The 19446-nt window shown below is 40.8% G+C and overlaps 1 protein-coding gene across 2 annotated transcripts in view; it reads left to right on the top strand.

The window, feature by feature from the left end:
* IL12RB2 (interleukin 12 receptor subunit beta 2) overlaps window positions 1-19446 on the top strand; it is a 92905-nt gene that overhangs the window by 35395 nt on the left and 38064 nt on the right. For both annotated transcript variants that reach the window (XM_015141978.3, XM_028832658.2), the window contains exon 9: window positions 7957-8176. In XM_015141978.3, the coding sequence (XP_014997464.1) occupies window positions 7957-8176 (220 nt within the window). The remainder of the gene's footprint in view (window positions 1-7956; window positions 8177-19446) is intronic.

The raw sequence follows: 19446 nt of genomic DNA, 5'->3' as shown, positions 1-19446 counted from the left end.
GTGTATGAATGGGAGCATGTGTCAGTGTGTGAGGATGCTGGTGAAGGAGACCTTTGCTTTGTTATGGTTTGTCACTTCTTTGCCCATGCCTTAGTTTCTCCCGAAAGTACCATTTCCTCAAAAATATCTTGTGCTACTTTTTAAAATCAAAATTTTTTTTTTTTTTTTTTGAGACAGAGTCTCATTCTGTGCCCCAGGCTGAAGTGCGGTGGCACAGTCTCGGCTCACTACAGCCTTCACCTCCTGTGCTCAAGTGATCCTCCCACCTCAGCCTCCCAAGTAGCTGAGACTACAGGCATGCATCACCACGCCCAGCTAATTTTTGTTTGTCACAGAGACAGGGTTTCACCGTGTTGCCCAGGCTGGTCATGAACTCCTGGGTTCAAGTAATCTGCCCACCTCAACCTCCCAAAATGCTGGGACTACAGGCGTGAGCCACCACACCTGGCCCATAGCTATTTTTGAGAGGAAAAATACTTTCAATGTTGAAGCCAAAAAGTAAAGCCTAATCTATGAAATGAAACAAAAACACCTGGGTATTGTTAAAACCATAAATGCAATAAAGGTAAAAAATGTTGCTTGATTACAAACAGCCCCAGGGTTGGATTAGGCCCCTTTACAAAAGGGGGCTTTTAGCAATCCTCTCCCTCAAACTTCCTTTCTCCTCTCCTTCTGTACTGTTTTACATTGTATCCTTTCCTTAATTATCTCAATCCATGATTCCCGTATAATTCTTTTCTAGTTAAAACAGCATGTATATTTTTAGAAGAAAACCACCTTTCATATATATATGAAGATATATATATGATCTTCATATATATATGAAAGATATGAGAACCAGGTAAAGCCACATTAGCCTTTCTAGTTTCCTCTCTTAATTTCTTTAGCGTCCTCTCGTTATCTTGATATCTTGTTTCAAAACAAACTTTTGAAATTCGTTTGAGGCCGTGAGTCTGGAAGAGAAATACTCATGTTAAACTCATTCTTTCGCTCAAAGAAATATATGAAAGCTCCTCTTTAGTATTAGACACTGTACTGCATAGCTGGGATATGAAAGTGAACAAGACAAATCCAGTCCTCATGTCCTGGAGCTCAGAGTCCAGCAAGAGGACAGGAGTAGGAGCAGGATGCTGAGGACACTTGGGTGTTAGGGAGCAGTTCCAGGTTCAGCTGGAGGGATGATGGTTGAGCTCGCCTAGTGGAGACGGGGAGTGGTGAGCAATCAAAGAGGGACGCCTCTATGGATTTGGCATGGAAAGGATTACTTTAGTGAAACACTGTTCCATGGAAATATCAGCGAGCCACAAATGTGAGCCACATGCATGATTTAAAAAATTTTATGTAACCAAAGTTTAAAATGTAAAAAGAAACAGGTGAAATTAATTTTAATATATATATATATTTTTGAGATAGAGTCTCCCTCTGTTGCTCAGGCTGGAGTGCAGTGGCGTGATCTTGGCTCACTGCAACCTCCACCCCCTAAGTTCAAGTGATTCTCGTGCCTCATCCTCCCAGGTAGCTCGGATTACAGGTGTGTGCCACCACGCCTGGCTAATTTTTATATTTTTAGTAGAGATGAGATTTTGTCATATTGACTAGACTGGTCTCAAACTCCTGGCCTCAAGTGATCCTCCCTCCTCAGCCTCCCCAAGTGCTGGGATTACAGGCATGAGCAACGGCTCTCGGCCTAATAATATATTTTATCTAATCCAGTAGATCCAGAACATTGTCATTTGACCACGTAATCAGTTTTTAAAATTATTTAGATATTTTGTAACCTTTTTATCCTACCAAGTCTTCAAAAACTGGTGTGTCTACTAAGTGCCAGTATGGGCACATTGGTTAAGACTCCACTCTCCAGACAGTAGCACATCTTGGCTCGGACTAGCCATGTTTCAAGGGCTCCATGACTTGCTACAGCTAGGGGCTCCCTCCCATATTCAACAGCACAGCTTCTGTGTTTTGAGAGCAATACAGAGAGAGTTAAGAAAACTCAGGCCAGGCATGGTGGCTCATGCCTGTAATCTCAGCACTTTGGGAGGCCGAGGTGGGAGAATCACCTGAGCTCAGGAGTTTGAGACCAGCCAAACCCTGTCTCTACTAAAAATATAAAAATATTAGCCAGGCATGGTGGCATACAGTTATAATTCCAGTTACTCAAGAGGCTGAGAGGCAGGAGAATCCCTTGAACCCGGGAAGCAGAGTTGCAGTGAGCCGAGATCATGCCACTGCACTCCAGCCTGGACGACAGTGTGAGACTCCATTTCAAAAAAAGAAAAGAAAAGAAAGAAAGAAAACTCTTGGTTCCAAAAGTGGGGAAAATATTCAGTGTTTTTTATTTGTTATACGAGGTAATTCATTTTGACAAACAGCTACCCTCAAACCACAGAATATGGAAAGAAAGCGAAGATAAGCAAGCCCCGTATACCAATTTACGGCACAGCCTTAGAGACACTGTTGTGCAAGGAACAGCTTATTAGTACATTCGCTTTGTCTCTTTCTCCTTGTATTTCTCTCTCATATGCAGAATATTCCAACCTATATCACATTGCACTGAAGTGATGAATTCTTTGGCCTCCTAATATGAAAAAGCCTTGTTAAAAGTGGAAAGTATTATTTGGGACCTGATTTATATTGATGTAGGACAAAGGTCTATTGTAAATCCCTAGTGAGGATTGGCTGCCAGGAGCTTGGGGCATTTAAATAATTATAGGAGCTATCCAATCTCAGAATCAATATTTAAATACAAAAGCAGCAGATGGTACAATTCAGATTGTTTTGTTGCAATATCCAACTCTATCTCCCCCTTCCCAATCCTGGCCCGTCACAGGCAGGCACAGCATTTCCAAAGATATTTTTGGAAAGAAAGGGCTGCTTTTCCTTGCTTACTAGTCAAACATGTTATGCCAGCTGAAAGTAGGGAATTTTGATTGGATAGCAGAATGTGGCCAGTGCAAAAAATAAGAGAGTAGGTAGCCAACAATTAACAGAAGATAGAAAGAAGAGATGGGAAGGGCATTTTAAAGTTTTGCTTTCATGAAAGTTTCTCTTATTTTTCTGTTTTTCTAGCTGCCAAACAAGATAGAAATCATTATGCCAGGATCACCACCAAGAGGTCGGACTCTCAGTTAAGTCAGTTCAGTATAGCAGAACACGGGGGAGTATCTAGGAAGGGCTAGCATGGTCCAGCAGTTAAGAGTTCACCTCTTGGTAGAGCTGTGTCACCTGGGTTTAAGTTCCAGCTTCACTACTTATTGGCTGGGTGTTCTTGGGCAAAGTGCTTAAACTCTCTGTTCCTTATTTTACTCATGAGTAAAGTGCAGATCATGTGAAGTTGTTGTGAAGATTAATGAAATCGTTGTGAAAAGTGTTAAGTTATTGTTATAAGGCAAACATTGTGCATGACATTGAGGGTGTTAGTGGGGAAACAGATCCTTAGATAGACAATTTCAATGGAGTGTTTTTTAAGTGTCCAGGTGAAAGTTGTCTTTTTTTTTTTTCTTTTTTTGAGACAGGTTCTCACTCTGTCACCCAGGTTGGAGTGCAGTGGTGCGATATTAGCTCGCTGCAACCTCTGCCTCCTGGGTTCAAGCAATTCTCCCACCTCAGCCTCTCGAGTGACTGTGATTATAGGCATGCACCATTATGCTCAGCTATTTTTTGTATTTTTAGTAGAAACAGGGTTTTACCATGGTGGGTGAGCTAGTCTTGAACTCCTGACTTCAAGTGATTTACCCACCTCGGCCTCCCAAAGTGCTGGGATTACAGGTGTGAGCCACCGCACACGGCCGAGGGTTGTCTTTTGAATCACTTCTTCATTTGGACTGGGGTTGCAGAAGGCAGTCATGAGTTTTAAAATCAAGATGCCCACAAAAACTTACAAATTACGTGTATTTTGTAACCAACTGAATGGCATTGGTGAGACTTCCATATAGAACTGAAGAGTAAGCCAAGAGTCAAGATGACCTAGCTCTTCAGAGACTGGTAGAAGAGTCATGTAAGTATGTTAGCAAAAGTGCCAATCATGATATTTTTATGTTACTTTAGAGTAACTGAGAGAAGGGAAGTCGCCAAGAATCTTAACATGTGCCAAGCACTCTTTAAAACAGTTTACCTACCTTAACTCATTGAATGCTCCAATAAGCCTACATTGCACATGACAGTATCCTTATTTTATAAATAAGGGCATTGAGGCTCAAAGAGGGAAAATAATTTGCCCAAGGTCATACAGCTGCTATGTGGTAGAGCAAGAAAGCAAGATCTGCTCTAATAAGAAAAAAATCAAAGTCAGCAGTATTCCAAAGCCAGAATCAAAAGAAAGAAAAGCTGTGATTAATAGTGTTCAGATTCCCCCAGCTTTCTATGGTCTAGACTATAGGCCCTCTTCGTTGATATAGGCTAAGCGCTAACAGATTTTTTTCTTTATTATTTGCATCAGGGGAAGTTCAGAAGTAGAGCATTACTTTATGAGAAGTTCAGTAAGTTTTTTAAATCTTAGGAAGAAATGATTTACCAATTCATGGAGACACCCCTCCTTCAATAGATCTTTAATTAAAATAAAAACAGATGCATTGCATTCTGAAATGTGTCAGATTTTGTCCCGTCATGGATTACAATTACCATGCTTTTAATGCTGAAAGCTTTTTCAGGCAGCAGAACTCTTACAGTAGGTTTACTGAGAGAGCTGTTCACTCTTCAGTTCTCAGACAAAGCCAAGTCAGAAAGGCTTTCCATAATAAATTTAAATCATTTCCCACCGGACAGAGCAGAAAGAAAACTGAAGGAGAGAGGCAATGGGACTGTGGTTCCTTTATAGCATACTCTTACCAATAGGAGAAGGTGACAATGGCAGTAGGAACACTAGCCTGAGACCATTCTCAGCGCTGCCAGAGAAGGTACGAGAGGTGGCAGGTCTTGGAGACACTCCCAGGGATGCCAGACACGTTCTGGATACTGCACACCGCTCTCACATCCACCAGAGGGCACTCAAAAATCTCACATTACTTTTCTGTGGGGCTATTTGAAACAGTTCTTAACTTCCCCAAGCTTCAACATCCTCAGAATCAGAATGGAGAGTTACAAGGACCAAATGGGACATTAGACATAAAGCTCCTGGCTCATGGTATAGCCCAGTGAATGTTGGTCTTTCCTTTATCATTCACCCAAACCAGCAGCACCAGCATACAAATAAGTCGATCTGAGAAGAGTCGGCGGGCTCCTCTAGTCTGCAGTCCTTCTGAGCTCACAGCTTGTCTCCTGTGACTCACAACCTGCTAACTCTGGGAAAAAAGGGATTCTCAGTCTCCACCCTCCCCAAACTGATGAACTCATGCTGCCTGTTCGTACTGCATGTCAGAATGTATCAAACATCACAATTAGAGAAGTTGCTTTGCAATTTTGGGCTGGAAGGGTAGCTGGGGATTTCAACTATGAAACGCAGCTGCCCACTCCTACCAGTTCATTGTCTCAGGCTTGTCTAAATAGGGAGCAGCACGTCATAACAGAGGGAACACTGGCCTAGACGTCGAGAGCTCTGGATTCTGCACCTACCTTCTTCGTCTGTCCATTGAATGGCCTTAAGCAAGTCACTTCATGTCCCTGGGCCCCTGCTTTCCCACTTATAAAATGAATCCTTGAATTAATTGTTAATCTGTAGATTCACTTCCAGTTTGGTGTTTCCTTGATATTTCCTTCCATCAGGGCAAGGCATAATCCAGGAGTGATGGACTACATACACCATTTGTAAACTTTATGTTGCCCAAACAACAACAACAACAACAACAAAACCCTGAACTGATTATACTGTTTTCAGTTGCTTCAGGAGACTAAGTGGCTAAATATCTTCAATTCTTACTGGCTCATTGACGTTTTTTGTTCCATGGACCCTGTTGGACCAGTTAGGCTTGTTTTTCATTTTGATTAAGGAGACCAATTACCTAAGAAAGGATAATCTTTATTCCAAAAATTGAGTTTGACATCTTGTATCAGCCTAACCCATGGGATACCATATTTACTTGTCCAACTACTTCCATCCCACTCCCACCTTTTCGTTGATACTTTCAACTCTAAAATACGGGATGTGAAGGGGAAAATGTAAGAGTCTGGGTCCATGCCCTCTGGAAATCTTCATGATCCGTCAGAGCCACACCCCTATTTACTAGACTGCTGTGATCAGCTAGATTTTCACAGCAGTCACTATGCATAGTCATTGGATCCAAGATAACATTTCACCCCTTCCTTCAGCACTTTACTATTATATTAAATGAGATTTCTGGGATGTCTATGAAGGACAGTGGGAGGGAGATAAGAAGACTGGTTTGCAATGTTAGGATGGGACTGAAGCCTCTTGGGTCCCTGACCAAAAAGAAGAGTTCTGTGAGCTCAGTTAACTCTTGGGAAGTACCTTAGGGTTGGAAAACTTGGGATGTGAATGGAGGTAACAGTCCTATCTCTGGACTTGCAGAAGAGACAGATAGGGAAGGATGGAGTGAGAGATAGCTGAGGGGATGGTCTTCCCTGGCCAGTGTCTGCTTTAATTTATTGTTTTTCTCCTCTGACAAACAGCAAATTTAATAATAATAGTTTAGAACATCCTACTCTAAAAAGCATTTGCTTATTCTAATCCACACAACAGGCCTATTTTGAAATGCTGATTTTAGGGAAAGCAGAATGTCCACACAAAAGGGCCCACAGCAACATGACATCCATCTGGTACACTGACCATGGTTTAAGATTTAGTTTTGGACCTTTTGGATCCAGAAGGGTCACCAGAATGGACCTGCATTAACCAAGCTTCCAGAAATGGAAATATAAAAAGTAGATGCTCATGGACTAATTTCAGCAAGAAATGCAGCTGTGGGGCCAACCAGAAGGCTTGAGTCAGCAGGTTGGAACATTCTCTCCCAGTATGCTAATTGTTTCAGAAGCCAAATTATAATCAGAAGGCCAATTTGTTCAATTAAAGTGAAAAATACAAATTATAAGTGAACCAGATGTTCATGTTAGCCCAGCCTTTCCTGACAGATAAACGACAAAGGAAACCAAATTATTAGAAGAGTGCTTGGTGAGCAGGAACCCAAGCAAGGGGCATTTGCTGACTACAGTGTGTCTTTCAGCAAAGGCAGCCGGAGGCCCCCCACTCATGGAAGGGACAGCCTTGCAAAGAAAACTGTAGCACTTGAATCTGGGGAGCAAGCCTTCCTCTACTTGTATTAGGCATGGATGGGCACCGCCAGTGCTAGACTTGACAACTCTCCGTATTCTATGCTTCTGTTTCTCATGGTCCTTGTCAAAACAGGGTTATAATACAAATAATTAGTTATCTGCTTACTTTCTGGGATTGCTCCCAAATTATCTCAATTGGAATTTTTGCAGTTCCAAATGTTGTTAGTCATACGTTTATGAACAGTGTCTTAGTTTCCTAGCACAGATGGCTAATTCAATTCACTAAATGAAGATTTTACTAGTTTAGCTCTTGAAAATCTTCTGTTTGATGTCTTCAGCAGCAGTGCGCTTTCTGTAGAAAAGGTTATATGTGTGTGAGATTTACAGATTTAGAAATGGAGACTCAGGGAGGCTGAGTGCCTTGCCCTTGGGCTGTGTAAACAGTAGAGCTGGAACTCAAATCCAGATCTTCTGAGTTGAGATTCTACACTTGTTCTATTGGATGTGACCAAGTTGTCTGCTATTAGTAAGTTTCATTTTAAAGCAAAAAAGAAAATCAATGTGTTCTTAAGAATTATCCTTTAAAAACGTTAACTGATTTTTTATTTACTAAATGGCAGGGAGGGGAAGGTGGGTGTTGCATGAAAGTGTGTAGCGGGGAACATGAGATGATATGAATAAAAAGGTCCCTCAGCTGTAGCTGCCTGGTACATCTGTACCCATGAGGTCCAGGCACAGAGCCTCAGTGATCTTGTCTGGGAGGAAACAGTGAATAAATGTGTCTTGTTGCAGAATCTGAGTGTCTCAGAGGCAAGAGGAAAAATTCTCCACTATCAGGTGACCTTGCAGGAGCTGACAGGAGGGAAAGTTATGACACAGAACATCACAGGACACACCTCCTGGACCACAGTCATTTCTAGAACCGGAAATTGGGCTGTGGCTGTGTCTGCAGCAAATTCAAAAGGCAATTCTCTGCCCACTCGTATTAACATAATGAACCTGTGTGAGGCAGGTAAGTTCTAATTTTTCTTTAATATTGCCTGTGGAAAACTGTGTCTTACTCATCTCTTATCTCCTGCAGGCCCAACCCAGGGCCTAAAATGAGTAGCCAGGAGTTCAGGCTTTGGAGTCAACAGCTTTCAGAAGCTTTTTTTTTTTTTTCCAGTCAGCCTATGAGTAGCCTTGGACAAGTGAATGAACATCTCTGAGCTTCAATGTCCTCCTCTCTAAAATAGGAATTATATTGTCTGTCTCATAGGTCATTTTGAAACTAAATATTAATACATAGCAGGTATTTAATATGTTGTAGTTAAGGAAATACTAGTTACATTAAATTGAACACCAATATCTAACTAGCTTTTATAGAAGCAGGAGTAATATGTGTTAAGTTTAAGAAAACATTTTACACCTATTTTAAAACCAAAGCTGGGGATGGTGGTGTGTACCTATGGTCCCAGCTACTTAGGAGTATGAAGTGGGAGGATTGCTTAAGCCCAGGAGTTCCACACCAGTCTGAGCCTCACAGTGAGACCCCTTTCATCAAAAACAAATAAATACAACCAATAATATTGAAATTCTGACTCTAATGAAACTATAGTAAAATTTTGTTTTACCATAGCCCTTTATTGCACAAGTTTAGATACATATCCAATTACCTTTATCAGAAAATTCCCAACTAGATGTAGAGTCTCACATTTTATAGTCATATCCTCTGAAAATTAACTTCTCAGGATAAAAGCTCACAATTAGGCAAGGAAATTGATATTAATCCTATTTCTCAAGATCTGTATTATAAAAGAATTCCATGTCAAGTTCATTGGCCTAACTTCAAATAATGCCTAATAGAGTAAAACTCTGTAATTAGATCCTCTCCTAAAATTCAGTTTAATAATTTTATCTACCAGTGGGTTTAGCAATCTTCATTTTGAAAAAGTCTACCAAAATGCTATTATTTAATATACACTGTTAAATCTTGGTTATATATCTTTTCAGTCATATATCTGTACACATAGAAATAAAGTATTAGATACAATACTTAGATGAAAATACAGGTAAGTATTAATGTATATATACATGTAACCAGTATATATATATTATATACATATAACCTTGGGTTGGTGTATGAGTTAGGAATTTCTCTTGGGATTAGGGTTGTTCTTACCAAAGGCCTGACTGTAGGAACTTATTTATCCTCTCAAAAAAAGAGAAGTCCAAAGGTAGACAGCCTAAGGCTGGTGTGACAGCCTCATGATGCCATCAGGACTGTAGGCTCCTTCTTTCTGTTCCCTCTGCCAAGTTTGGCTTTCATCCTCATGATGGAAATAGTCCAAGATGGCTGCCAAGGCTCTAGCTATTTCCTTCTAGACAGCAGAAAAGGAAAAGAAGGGCTCAGCCCTTACTTTTAAGGAGCTTTACCCCAGGGCTCACAACAACACTTGCATTTATCAGCCCACTGGTCACCTGGTCACACCCAGCTGCAAAGGAGGCTCAAAAATATATTAAGGCAGCAATGTTCCCTTGCTAAAAAGATGAGGAGAAGGTGTTTATAGGCAACTGGTAATCTCTGTCTCATGTGGGGAAGACACCTAAGGCAGGAAGCTTGAAGGAAAAAAAAATATTAACTATAGAAAAAAACACTTCAACTTTATGCATAGTAAAATAGATTTTTTAAAAGACACCATAAATAAAGTTTTAAAATACAAATAGCAATTTAAGAAAACTGTATGTCACCTTTTTAGCAGAGAGAGGGTTGATTTCTATATATCTATATATTTAAGTGTATATTTATATAACTTTTTCAAGTATAAAACTAGGGGATATGAACAGGCAACTCAAAAAGAAGTATAAAAGGGAGCAACAAAGATATGAAAATATGTTTAGCCTAACTAGCAATCAATGAGATACAAATTTTGAGAAAACCTGAAAAACCAAATCAGACTGAGAAAGAGTAAGTAGAATGAACATATCCATGTTGGTGAGGGTGTGGGGAAGATACTCTTGTACATGCTAGTGAGTGTGTAAATTGGTACAACTTACTGGGGAACAACTTGGCAATACATAACAAACTTTAAATGTAAACTTGTATCTTTTGACCAGGACATTTTAGCCTTAGAAATGTATACTCAGCATTTCATAGGGTAAGTGCTTAAAAATGTAAGCACAAAGATGTTTGCTGAAAAATTGTTCAAAATAGTGAAACACCATAAACAACCTAAATGTATAATAGTAAAGAATGGACTAGTTAAACTCATCATGACCCTCACCTGCCTTAATCCTACACCAACATTAAAGGGATGTTGCAGCTATGTTTTTTATTGACATGGACAGATACACATTAGAAGTGAAAAAGTAAGATTTTAAAAGTGTATATGAGATGATGCCATTTTAAATATATATTCACACCCAGTGCAGTGACTCGCACCTCTAATCCCAGCACTTTGGGAGGGCAAGGTGGGAGGATTGCTTGAGCCCAGAAGTTTGAGAGCAGCCTGGCCAACATAAGGAAAAAGATACAAAAAATAAAAAGAAGAGCCAGCTGTGGTGGCTCACGCCAGTGGTTGCACTACTTGGGAGGATGAGGTGGAAGGATCTCTTGAGGCTAGGAGATTGAGATTGCAGTGAACTGTGATCGCGCCACTGCACTCCAGCCTGGGTGACAAAGTGAGACTCTGTCTCAAAAGTAAATAAATAAATAAACATTTACATCAGCATGTACTTTTTGAAGGGTAAAATAAAAAAAATGTCTAGTTGAATATAGATGGAAATGTTAACAGAGATCATCTCTACATCTGGAATTACAAGTTATTTTTCTTCCCTTTTGCTTTTTATATTTAAAAATTTGTTCTTCAGTGGCTAAGTACTGCGTATGTAATTTTTAAAGTGAACTCTGTGGTTCTATTCTGCTGTTTTTAAAATGAAATATATCAGAATAACTTACTTCTTCAAACCTCACTGCAGATGGGTCTTGAGGTTTTAAACCTTATGAATTCTGTGGTCCCATCCCAGGTTCCTTAGTTAGATTTGGTGACAACTTCTCAAATGCCACATTCATCATGTTAGAGTTCATTTCCACTTTATTCATTCAACAGTCATTTTTGAGCATACACTATATAAGGCAGTTGGAATCCAGCATAGGTAAAAGATACAGTTGAGGTCCTCAACTTATATTTAGTCAAGGGGGAGGGTCAGACATATAAGCAAGTAAAGTGCAGTACAGTAGAATAAGCATGAGGTTAGAGGTATGCATGGGGGCTCTAGGAACAGAGAATAGCCAAAGCATGAGCTTGTAGAGGAGGCCAGGAGAGCTGGTGACATGCGTACCAAGTATGGAGAGACAAAGTGGTGCTAGTCAGGTGAGGGAGAGCAGGTGTGCAGGCATGAGGGTTTGTTTTAAAGTGAGAGCTGAGCAGGCATAGGACTTGAAAAGAAGAACCAGGGATAAGGAAGAAGTTGAAGACAAAGGAGAGCGGGGGAATAATAAAGTCCCTGGGGAGATGGGAGATGATGAGGAGCCAGTGACCAAAAGAGGAAGAGGAACACTTCATCCTCTGAGAGTGGACAGAGGACCATTGATCACAGAATGATAAGAATGGGGTTGATGCAGAGATCATTTTGGGAGGGAAAGAAGGACATGAGGCAATTCTTGAGAGCCGAGCTATAGTTAAGAGGGTCTTAGAAGTGCTGGAATCTCAAGGACCTCTTGCCTCTCCTAAGATCACACCCGAGCCATTCATACAAGTAGTTCTGTGTCCCAGAAGGACCTGGAGAACTGCATGGTCCTGTCTTTGAGGACTTTGTCTCACACATACCCTGAATGATCTGTAGAGGTAGAACATGACTCTGTGCCTTCTCCTCTTTCAGTATACATTCATATCATTTACATATGTATCTTTCCTTCAAGAAAAGGATAAAATAATGCCGCAACATTAGTTAGGCTGATTTATGCTGATTTTGAGAGACCAGAGACAAATTTGTTGTAAAAAGCACCTGCCACAGCATTGTATATAAAGAGGCACAAGAGTGATTTTGTTAGCTTATGATAAAAGTTACATGCTAGCCAGGCATGGTGGCACATGACTGTTTTCTGAGCTACTTGGGAGGCTGAGGCAGGAGGAATGCTTGGGCCCAGGAGTTGGAGGCTGCCATGAGCCATGATTGTGTCACTGTACTTCAGCCTGGGCAACAGAGCAAGACATTATCTGAAAAAAAAAAAAAAGCCAGGGCCAGGCGCAGTGGCTCACACCTGTAATCCCAGGACTTTGGGAGGCCGAGGCAGGTAGATCACTTGAGGCCAGGAGTTCAAAACCAGCCTGACCAATACAGTGAAACCCCGTCTCTACCAAAAAATACAAAACTAGCCAAGTGCGGTAGTATGCGCCTGTAGTCCCAGCTACTTAGGAGACTGAGGCAGGAGAATTGTTTGAATCCGGGAGGCGGAGGTTGCAGTGAGCCAAGATTATGCCACTGTACTCCAGCCTGGGCAATAGAGTGAGAGACCCTGTCTCAAAAAGAAAAAAAAAATAAAAGGAATGTGTGCTAAACCTACCAGTCGACGAGTAAAATGTATTAAATATTTCAAAGACCTAGCCCTTCCACTCAAGACCTCTTGAAACTGCAGGAAGAGTCAGAAGCCAGTACAGTCATAAACACAGGCTCACAGAGATGGCAGAGACTGGGGCCCTAGGAGGTGAAGTAACAACCAAGATCATACATCTAATAGTGGCAGAGCTACATGGAAAACCAGACCACCCTTGGGTGAGCACTTTTTCCAAATGCCTTCTGAACATTATAACTTCATACAGAAGCTCTCAGTGAAAATGGAGATGGGAAGAACGATTGAGGCTAAAGGAAAGGTGACAGGCAGAAGGTGAGTTGTTAGCAGACTTTTGAAGGAAAGAACATGCCCCAGCACACATCATGAGAGAGGAAATTCTAGGTTGGTTCCTGGCAGGTGTGGTGACTCAGAGACCGAAGAACCCTAGGCAATGCCAAGGTGATTTGTTTAGCTAATTCCAGAGAAAGCAGTGGTTAGAAAGGCTTTTTGGCTTTTTTACCTCAATACTCGGCAAGGGATCTTACAAACCATAGTGTTCAATAAATACTTGCTGAATGAGTAAATTTTATTCTCAAAAAATGAAACAAAACAAAAAGCCCATAGTGTAACCAGGATATCAAATACCAAGGCAAGGGAAGACAAGGAACCATTGCTGGGAATTCCAGTTCCTGACAAGATAGCCAGTACACTGTCTACAGCCTCTACCACTAAACCTGGCCCTGAAGCTGCTGCAGAGAGATAGGATATGGATAGCTGAGTTCCCCCTAGTGGGGAATAGTGAAGAAGCAGGGAGGACCAAGGGAGCTTTCTACTTGTTCTCTTGATTTCTTTCCCTTGTTACCCTGTTGTGATCGCTGCCCAGGCATCTCTATGATGGGGTAGGAAATTCTGGAGAGCGTGGCAGAGTCACCGTCAAGGAAGCCCTGGAACTTCACTGGGGAGGAGCTCTGGGAGCAAAGAGTGCCTGTGAGCTGGCTGACCCTTCGGCAATTTTTTTCCTGCCACCCATCCCATAGGCCTGGCAGTTTCAAACAAGAATAATAGCCCAATTCCCTCATGAAAAGCAGTGCCTACCACAGAGGTACTAGTTTGATTCTGGAGGTACATGTATGCTTAAGGGGTGCCTGGGAACAAAGAGCTCAGGTTGTATCACTGCAGGGTCTCTGACCTGGAGCTTTCCAAGCTGAAAAACCTCTCCTCCCTACCCTAAACATACATGGAGGACCATGAGCTACAGCAGTACTTTGACTCCTCTCCCCATAAAAAAAGAAAATCCAAGGTTGTTGACCAATCAAAGAAAATAAAACACGATCCCAAAAGAAAAAATCAAGACAAATGTGAAGACCACAAGCCCTGGGAATGACAGGCAACAAAGCAGTATCATAGGAAACAGAACTAATGCAACAGATAGTAGAAAAGATTAGAATAAATGTGAAAAGCATCCTTAGAAAGATAAGAGAGAATACCAAAACATGGATCAGAAACAGGTAGTTATGAAGAAAACCCAAACAGAGACAGTATGGAATGTTTAGGGTTTTTTAAAGGGATATTAAATAGATTGCTTATTCACTCTTAAATACAGCATGTTTTAGGCCAAGCGTGGTGGCTCATGCCTGTGGCACTTTGGGAGGCCGAAACAGGGAGATCACTTGAAGTCAGGAATTTAAGACCAGCCTGGCCAACATGGCAAAACCCCTGTCTCTACTTTAAAAAAAAAAGAAAAAGAAAAAAAAGAAAAATTAGCTGGATGTGATGGCGCACACCTGTAATCCCAGCTGCTCGGGAGGCTGAGGCACAGGAATTGCTTGAAACTGGGAAGTGGAGGTTGCAGTGAGCTGAGACCATGCCACTTCACTCCAGCTTGGGTGACAGAGTGAGATTCCGTCTCAAAAAAAAAAAAAAAGAAAAGAAAAAAATAAAAAGCACGTTTTATTAGAATAACCTCAAAGGGCCATTAAAGAAAATGATTTCAGTATTGTATAGCAACAAATAATAGAATCTAGCAAAAGTGTTTTTTTTTTAAACCTTTGAAGTTTCTAATATACTTTGTCTATTTAGAAAACAAACACATTTAGTTGTTTCCATCTCTTAAACTTCAGTTGCATTGCATTCTTCAAACATCTTTTTATATTAGGGCTTAATGTGGTTTGAACATTTTGCTAGAATAGTATTCTACTTTTGTCTGAGTGGTCAATTACATCTATCTTTTCCAGCATACAAACTCCAATATATTTAAGAGAATGCAAGAAAAGTTTAGTTATTGAAACAACTAACTCAGCTGATGGGATGAATAACAGAGAGGATTGATCTGAAGATTAAATTAGCGAGATGAAGAGTAGGGGTGAAATTCTTCCAGAAGGTGTAAAAAAATGTGTAACGCAATTGAAAGATTAGAAAAATTAAAACACTGAAAGAGCAGAAATAGATATTATATCAACCATCTAAAAGGAGTCAGAGTAGAGGGAAAAAATAGAGGGGAACAAATATTTAAAGACTAGTGATCAAGAATATTACAGAGTGAAAGAAAGACATAAGATCTCAAGTGGAAAGAACTCAGAGTGCTAAACCCAACATAATTTTTTTTTCATTTTATCATAAAGTGTGAGGACTTTAAAGCCAAAGAAAAAAGTATAACAATATTTAGGGAGAAAAAGCAAATCACCTAAGGAACAAGAATCAAAAGGACACTAGATATGTCAGTGTCTAAATATAAAATACATATAAAAATACAATAATATAATATCTTCAAATGGAAGAAAGGAAAGAACTTTAAATCCAGAAATGTTTCTCCAGCTAAACTATCATTTAAAAATGAGAGAGAACTGGCTGGGCACAGCGGCTCACACCTGTAATCCCAGCACTTTGGGAGGTCAAGGCGGGTGAATCACCTGAGGTCAGGAGTTCGAGACCAGCTTGGCCAACCTGGTGAAACCCTGTCTCTACTAAAAATACAAAAATTAGCTGGGGATGGTGGTGGGGGCCTGTAATCCCAGCTACTTGGGAGGCTGAGGCAGGAGAATCACTTGAAGCCAGGAGACAGAGGTTGCAGTGAGCCGAGATTGCACCACTGCACTCCAGCCTGGGCAACAAGAGCGAAATTCCATCTCAAAAAAAAAAAAAAAATTAATTGAAATTAAAGTTTAAAAAATTAAAAAGAGAGAGAACTTAAGTAATAAATTCAGAGGAACAAGATATAAGGATAAAAGAGAGAGAGAGAAGATGCAAATAAAACACCAAGCAAAACAAGAGGGAAAGAATATTTTCCCCTAGTAAAAGTAAACTTTCAAACCTAGGTAAAATAAACTTATCGTTAAATATTGTAAAAGCTAAAAAATTGGCACAAAAAATTTTTTTAAATTTTAAGTAATAACTATTAAAGAGGTTGAAATAAGAATAAAAAACTTAGCCCAGATGCAGTGGCTCATGCCCATAATCCCAGCACTTTGGGAGGCCAAGGCAGGCAGATCACTTGAAGCCAGGAGTTCCAGACCAGCCTGGCCAACATCGTGAAACCCCGTCTCTACAAAAATACAAAAATTAGCTAGGCATGGTGGTGCACACCTGTAGTTCCAGTTACTTGGGAGGCTGAGGCACAAAAATGGCTTGAGCCCAGGAGGCAGATGTTGCAGTGAGCCGAGATTATGCCACTGAACTCCAGCCTAGGTGACAAAGCAAGACTCTGTCTCAAAAAGAAAAAAAAAAAAAGAATAAAAAACTCATTTACATACAACATGCCCTCCAAAAAAGCCCCAGCCCCAAATTGTTTTACAACTGAATTCTGAATTCAATGTTACTTCAAGTGGCTATGGAAAATATAAAATAAAGAAAGCTGTCTAACCTGTTTCCTAAGACTAATTTAACTTTGGTATTAAAACCAGATAAAGGTAACACAAGGAAAGTTATTGCCTAAATCACTTATGAACATTGACATATAACTTGATGAATGAGAGATGTGGATTCAACACATTTATTAAAAATTAGTGGAGGCCGCACACGCAGTGGCTCACACCTGTAATCCCAGCATTTTGGGAGACTGAGTTGGGTGGATGACTTGCGGTTAGGAGTTCAACACCAGCCTGGCCGACATAGTGAAACCCTGTATCTACTAAAAATAGAAAAATTAGCTGGGCATCGTGGCATGTGCCTGTAATCCCAGCTACTCTGGAGGCTGAGACAGGCGAATCACTTGAATCTGGGAGGTGGCAGTTGCAGTGAGCCGAGATCGTGTGATTGCACTCCAGCCTGGGCAACAGAACATCTCAAAAAAAAAAACAAAAAACAAAAAAAAAACCTAGTGGTGATACTTTCAGTTTCCAGTCTAGCATCTAAGGCACTTTGGAGGTCATCATTCTGTCATAATAACAAGTAAAAACTCAACAAACTGGAAAATCAATACTTCTTCTTTGACCTATAAGAGAAGCGAGGCTATGTGGCAAGCCACTGCCCTGAAAATTGAAGAGATAGACAGGTAAATACAGAGAATTACAAATTACCATAGCAAAAATCCCCAAGCAGAAAACTTCATGGGAACCAGTGCTGAGGTAGGAAAACCTGAACTGTATGTAACTCACAAATTGCTGGAGGCTCAGAACGGACAAATCTGAGAGTTAAAATCTCCACTGGGGATCAGTCATAGGAGGTCCTCACAGTTTTGTGAGTTTTACCTTAAGGAGCTTGACCAGGGGCTGGGTGCGGTGGCTCACACCGTAATCCCGACACTTTGGGAGGCTGAGGCAGGCGGATCACTAGAGGTCAGGAGTTCGAAACCAGCCTGGCCAACATGGTGAAACCCCATCTCTACTAAAAATGCAAATTAGCCAGCGTGGTAGTGCATGCCTGTGATCCCAGCTAAGGCTAAGGCAGGATAATCACTTGAACCTGGGAGGCAGATGTTGCAGTGAGCTGAGATGGTGCCACTGAACTCCAGCCCGGGTGACAGAGCGAGACTGTCTCAGGAGCAAAAATAAATAAATAAATAAATAAATAAATAAATAAATAAATAAATAAATGGAGCTTGACCAGGTTCTCGCAGTGAATATCAGAAAAATCTCCCATGTTTCTCTCAGTGGGAGGGAAAAAGGAACCGTTATAAAATACATCAGAGTTGGCCAGGTGCAGTGGCTCATGCCTTGCAATTCCAGCACTTTGGGAGGCCAAGGCGGGCAGATCACTTGAGGTCAGGAGTTTTGAGACCAGCCTGGCCAACACGACAAAACCCTGTCTCTACTAAAAATAAAATTAGCCAGGCGTGGTGGTGCGTGCCTGTAATCCCAGCTACTTGGAAGGCTAAGGCAGGAGAATCACTTGAATCCAGGAGGCGGAGGTTGCAGTGAACCAAGATCACTCTACTGCACTCCAGCCTGGGTGACAGAGTGAAACTCCACCTCAAAAAAAAAAAAAAAAATACACCAGAGTATTCTGTTCTTAACAAGCCCTGCCCTCCAAGGAAACTGTTTTAACAGGGCTGAACTATTGGAGTTTTATCAGAACCTAACCAACCTGGTGGGAGGAACATATCTAATTCCATCCTAGTCTGGCCTTCTATCTGGAGGGAAAGGAAATACCCAACTCCAATCCCCTCTGTTCTTCTAGGTGGGAGAAGGAAAATACCCAACTCCAGCCCACTGTAGCCATCCTATCCCACTTAAGGGAGGAATACTGATAAGCACTGGCAAGTTCCCAGTCCAGAAGCACAGGCTCACAAAAAGACAGGGATGTAATCACAGGGTTATAGAATGCTTCCTCTCCCCCGACACCTTTCTACCACATTACTAAAAGCCCATTTACTGCATATTCTTTTACTCAGTAAATCGTATCCACTTTTCAACAAAAAATTATAAGGCATACTAAAAGGCAAAAAACAAACAAACAACAACAAAATAGCAGTTTGTTGAGACACAGCAAGCATCAGAACCATACTTGCATATGGCAGGGATGTTGGAATTATCAGACCAGGAATTTAAAACAACTATGATTAATATGCTAAGGGTTCTAACAGTTAAAGTAGAAAACCTGCAAAAACCGATGGGCAGGGTAATCAGAGAGATTAGAATTCTAAGAAAGAATCAAAAAAGAAATGCTAGAGATCAAAAACAGTGTAACAAATGAAGAATGTCTTTGATGGGTAATTTGTAAAATAGACATATCTGGGAGAGGAGTTTTTGAGCTTCAAGATACGTCAATAGAAACCGCTAAAACTGAAAAGCAAAGAGAACAAAGACTAAAAAAACATAACAGCATATACAAAATCTGTGGAACAACTACAAAAGATGTAACATACACATAATGGAAATACCAGAAGGTAAAAAAAAAAAGAAAAGAATAAAAGAAATACTTGAAACAATAATGAATGACAATCTCTCAAATTAATGTCAGACACCAAACCACAGACCCAGGAACCTTAAAGGACACCAAACAGGGTAAATGGCACCCTCCACCCACAACAAATACTATACCTACATACATCATTCAAACTGCAGAAAATCAAAGATAAAGAAAAAACTCTTGAAAGAAGCCACAGGAAAAAGAAAACTTATGTATATAAGACCAAAGATAAGAATTACATCTAACTTCTTCAAAGAAAACATGCAGGCCGGGCGCGGTGGCTGACACGTGTAATCCCAGCACTTTAGGAGGCCGAGGTGGGTGGATCACCTGAGGTTAGGAGTTCAAGACCAGCCTGGCCAACATGGTGAAACCCTGTCTCTACTAAAAATACAAAAATCAGC

This window comes from Macaca mulatta, chromosome 1 (genome assembly GCF_049350105.2).
Source record: "Macaca mulatta isolate MMU2019108-1 chromosome 1, T2T-MMU8v2.0, whole genome shotgun sequence".
Taxonomy (NCBI): domain Eukaryota; kingdom Metazoa; phylum Chordata; class Mammalia; order Primates; family Cercopithecidae; genus Macaca; species Macaca mulatta.
Note: the sequence above shows the minus strand (reverse complement) of the source record. Positions and strands in the feature narration are given on the sequence as shown.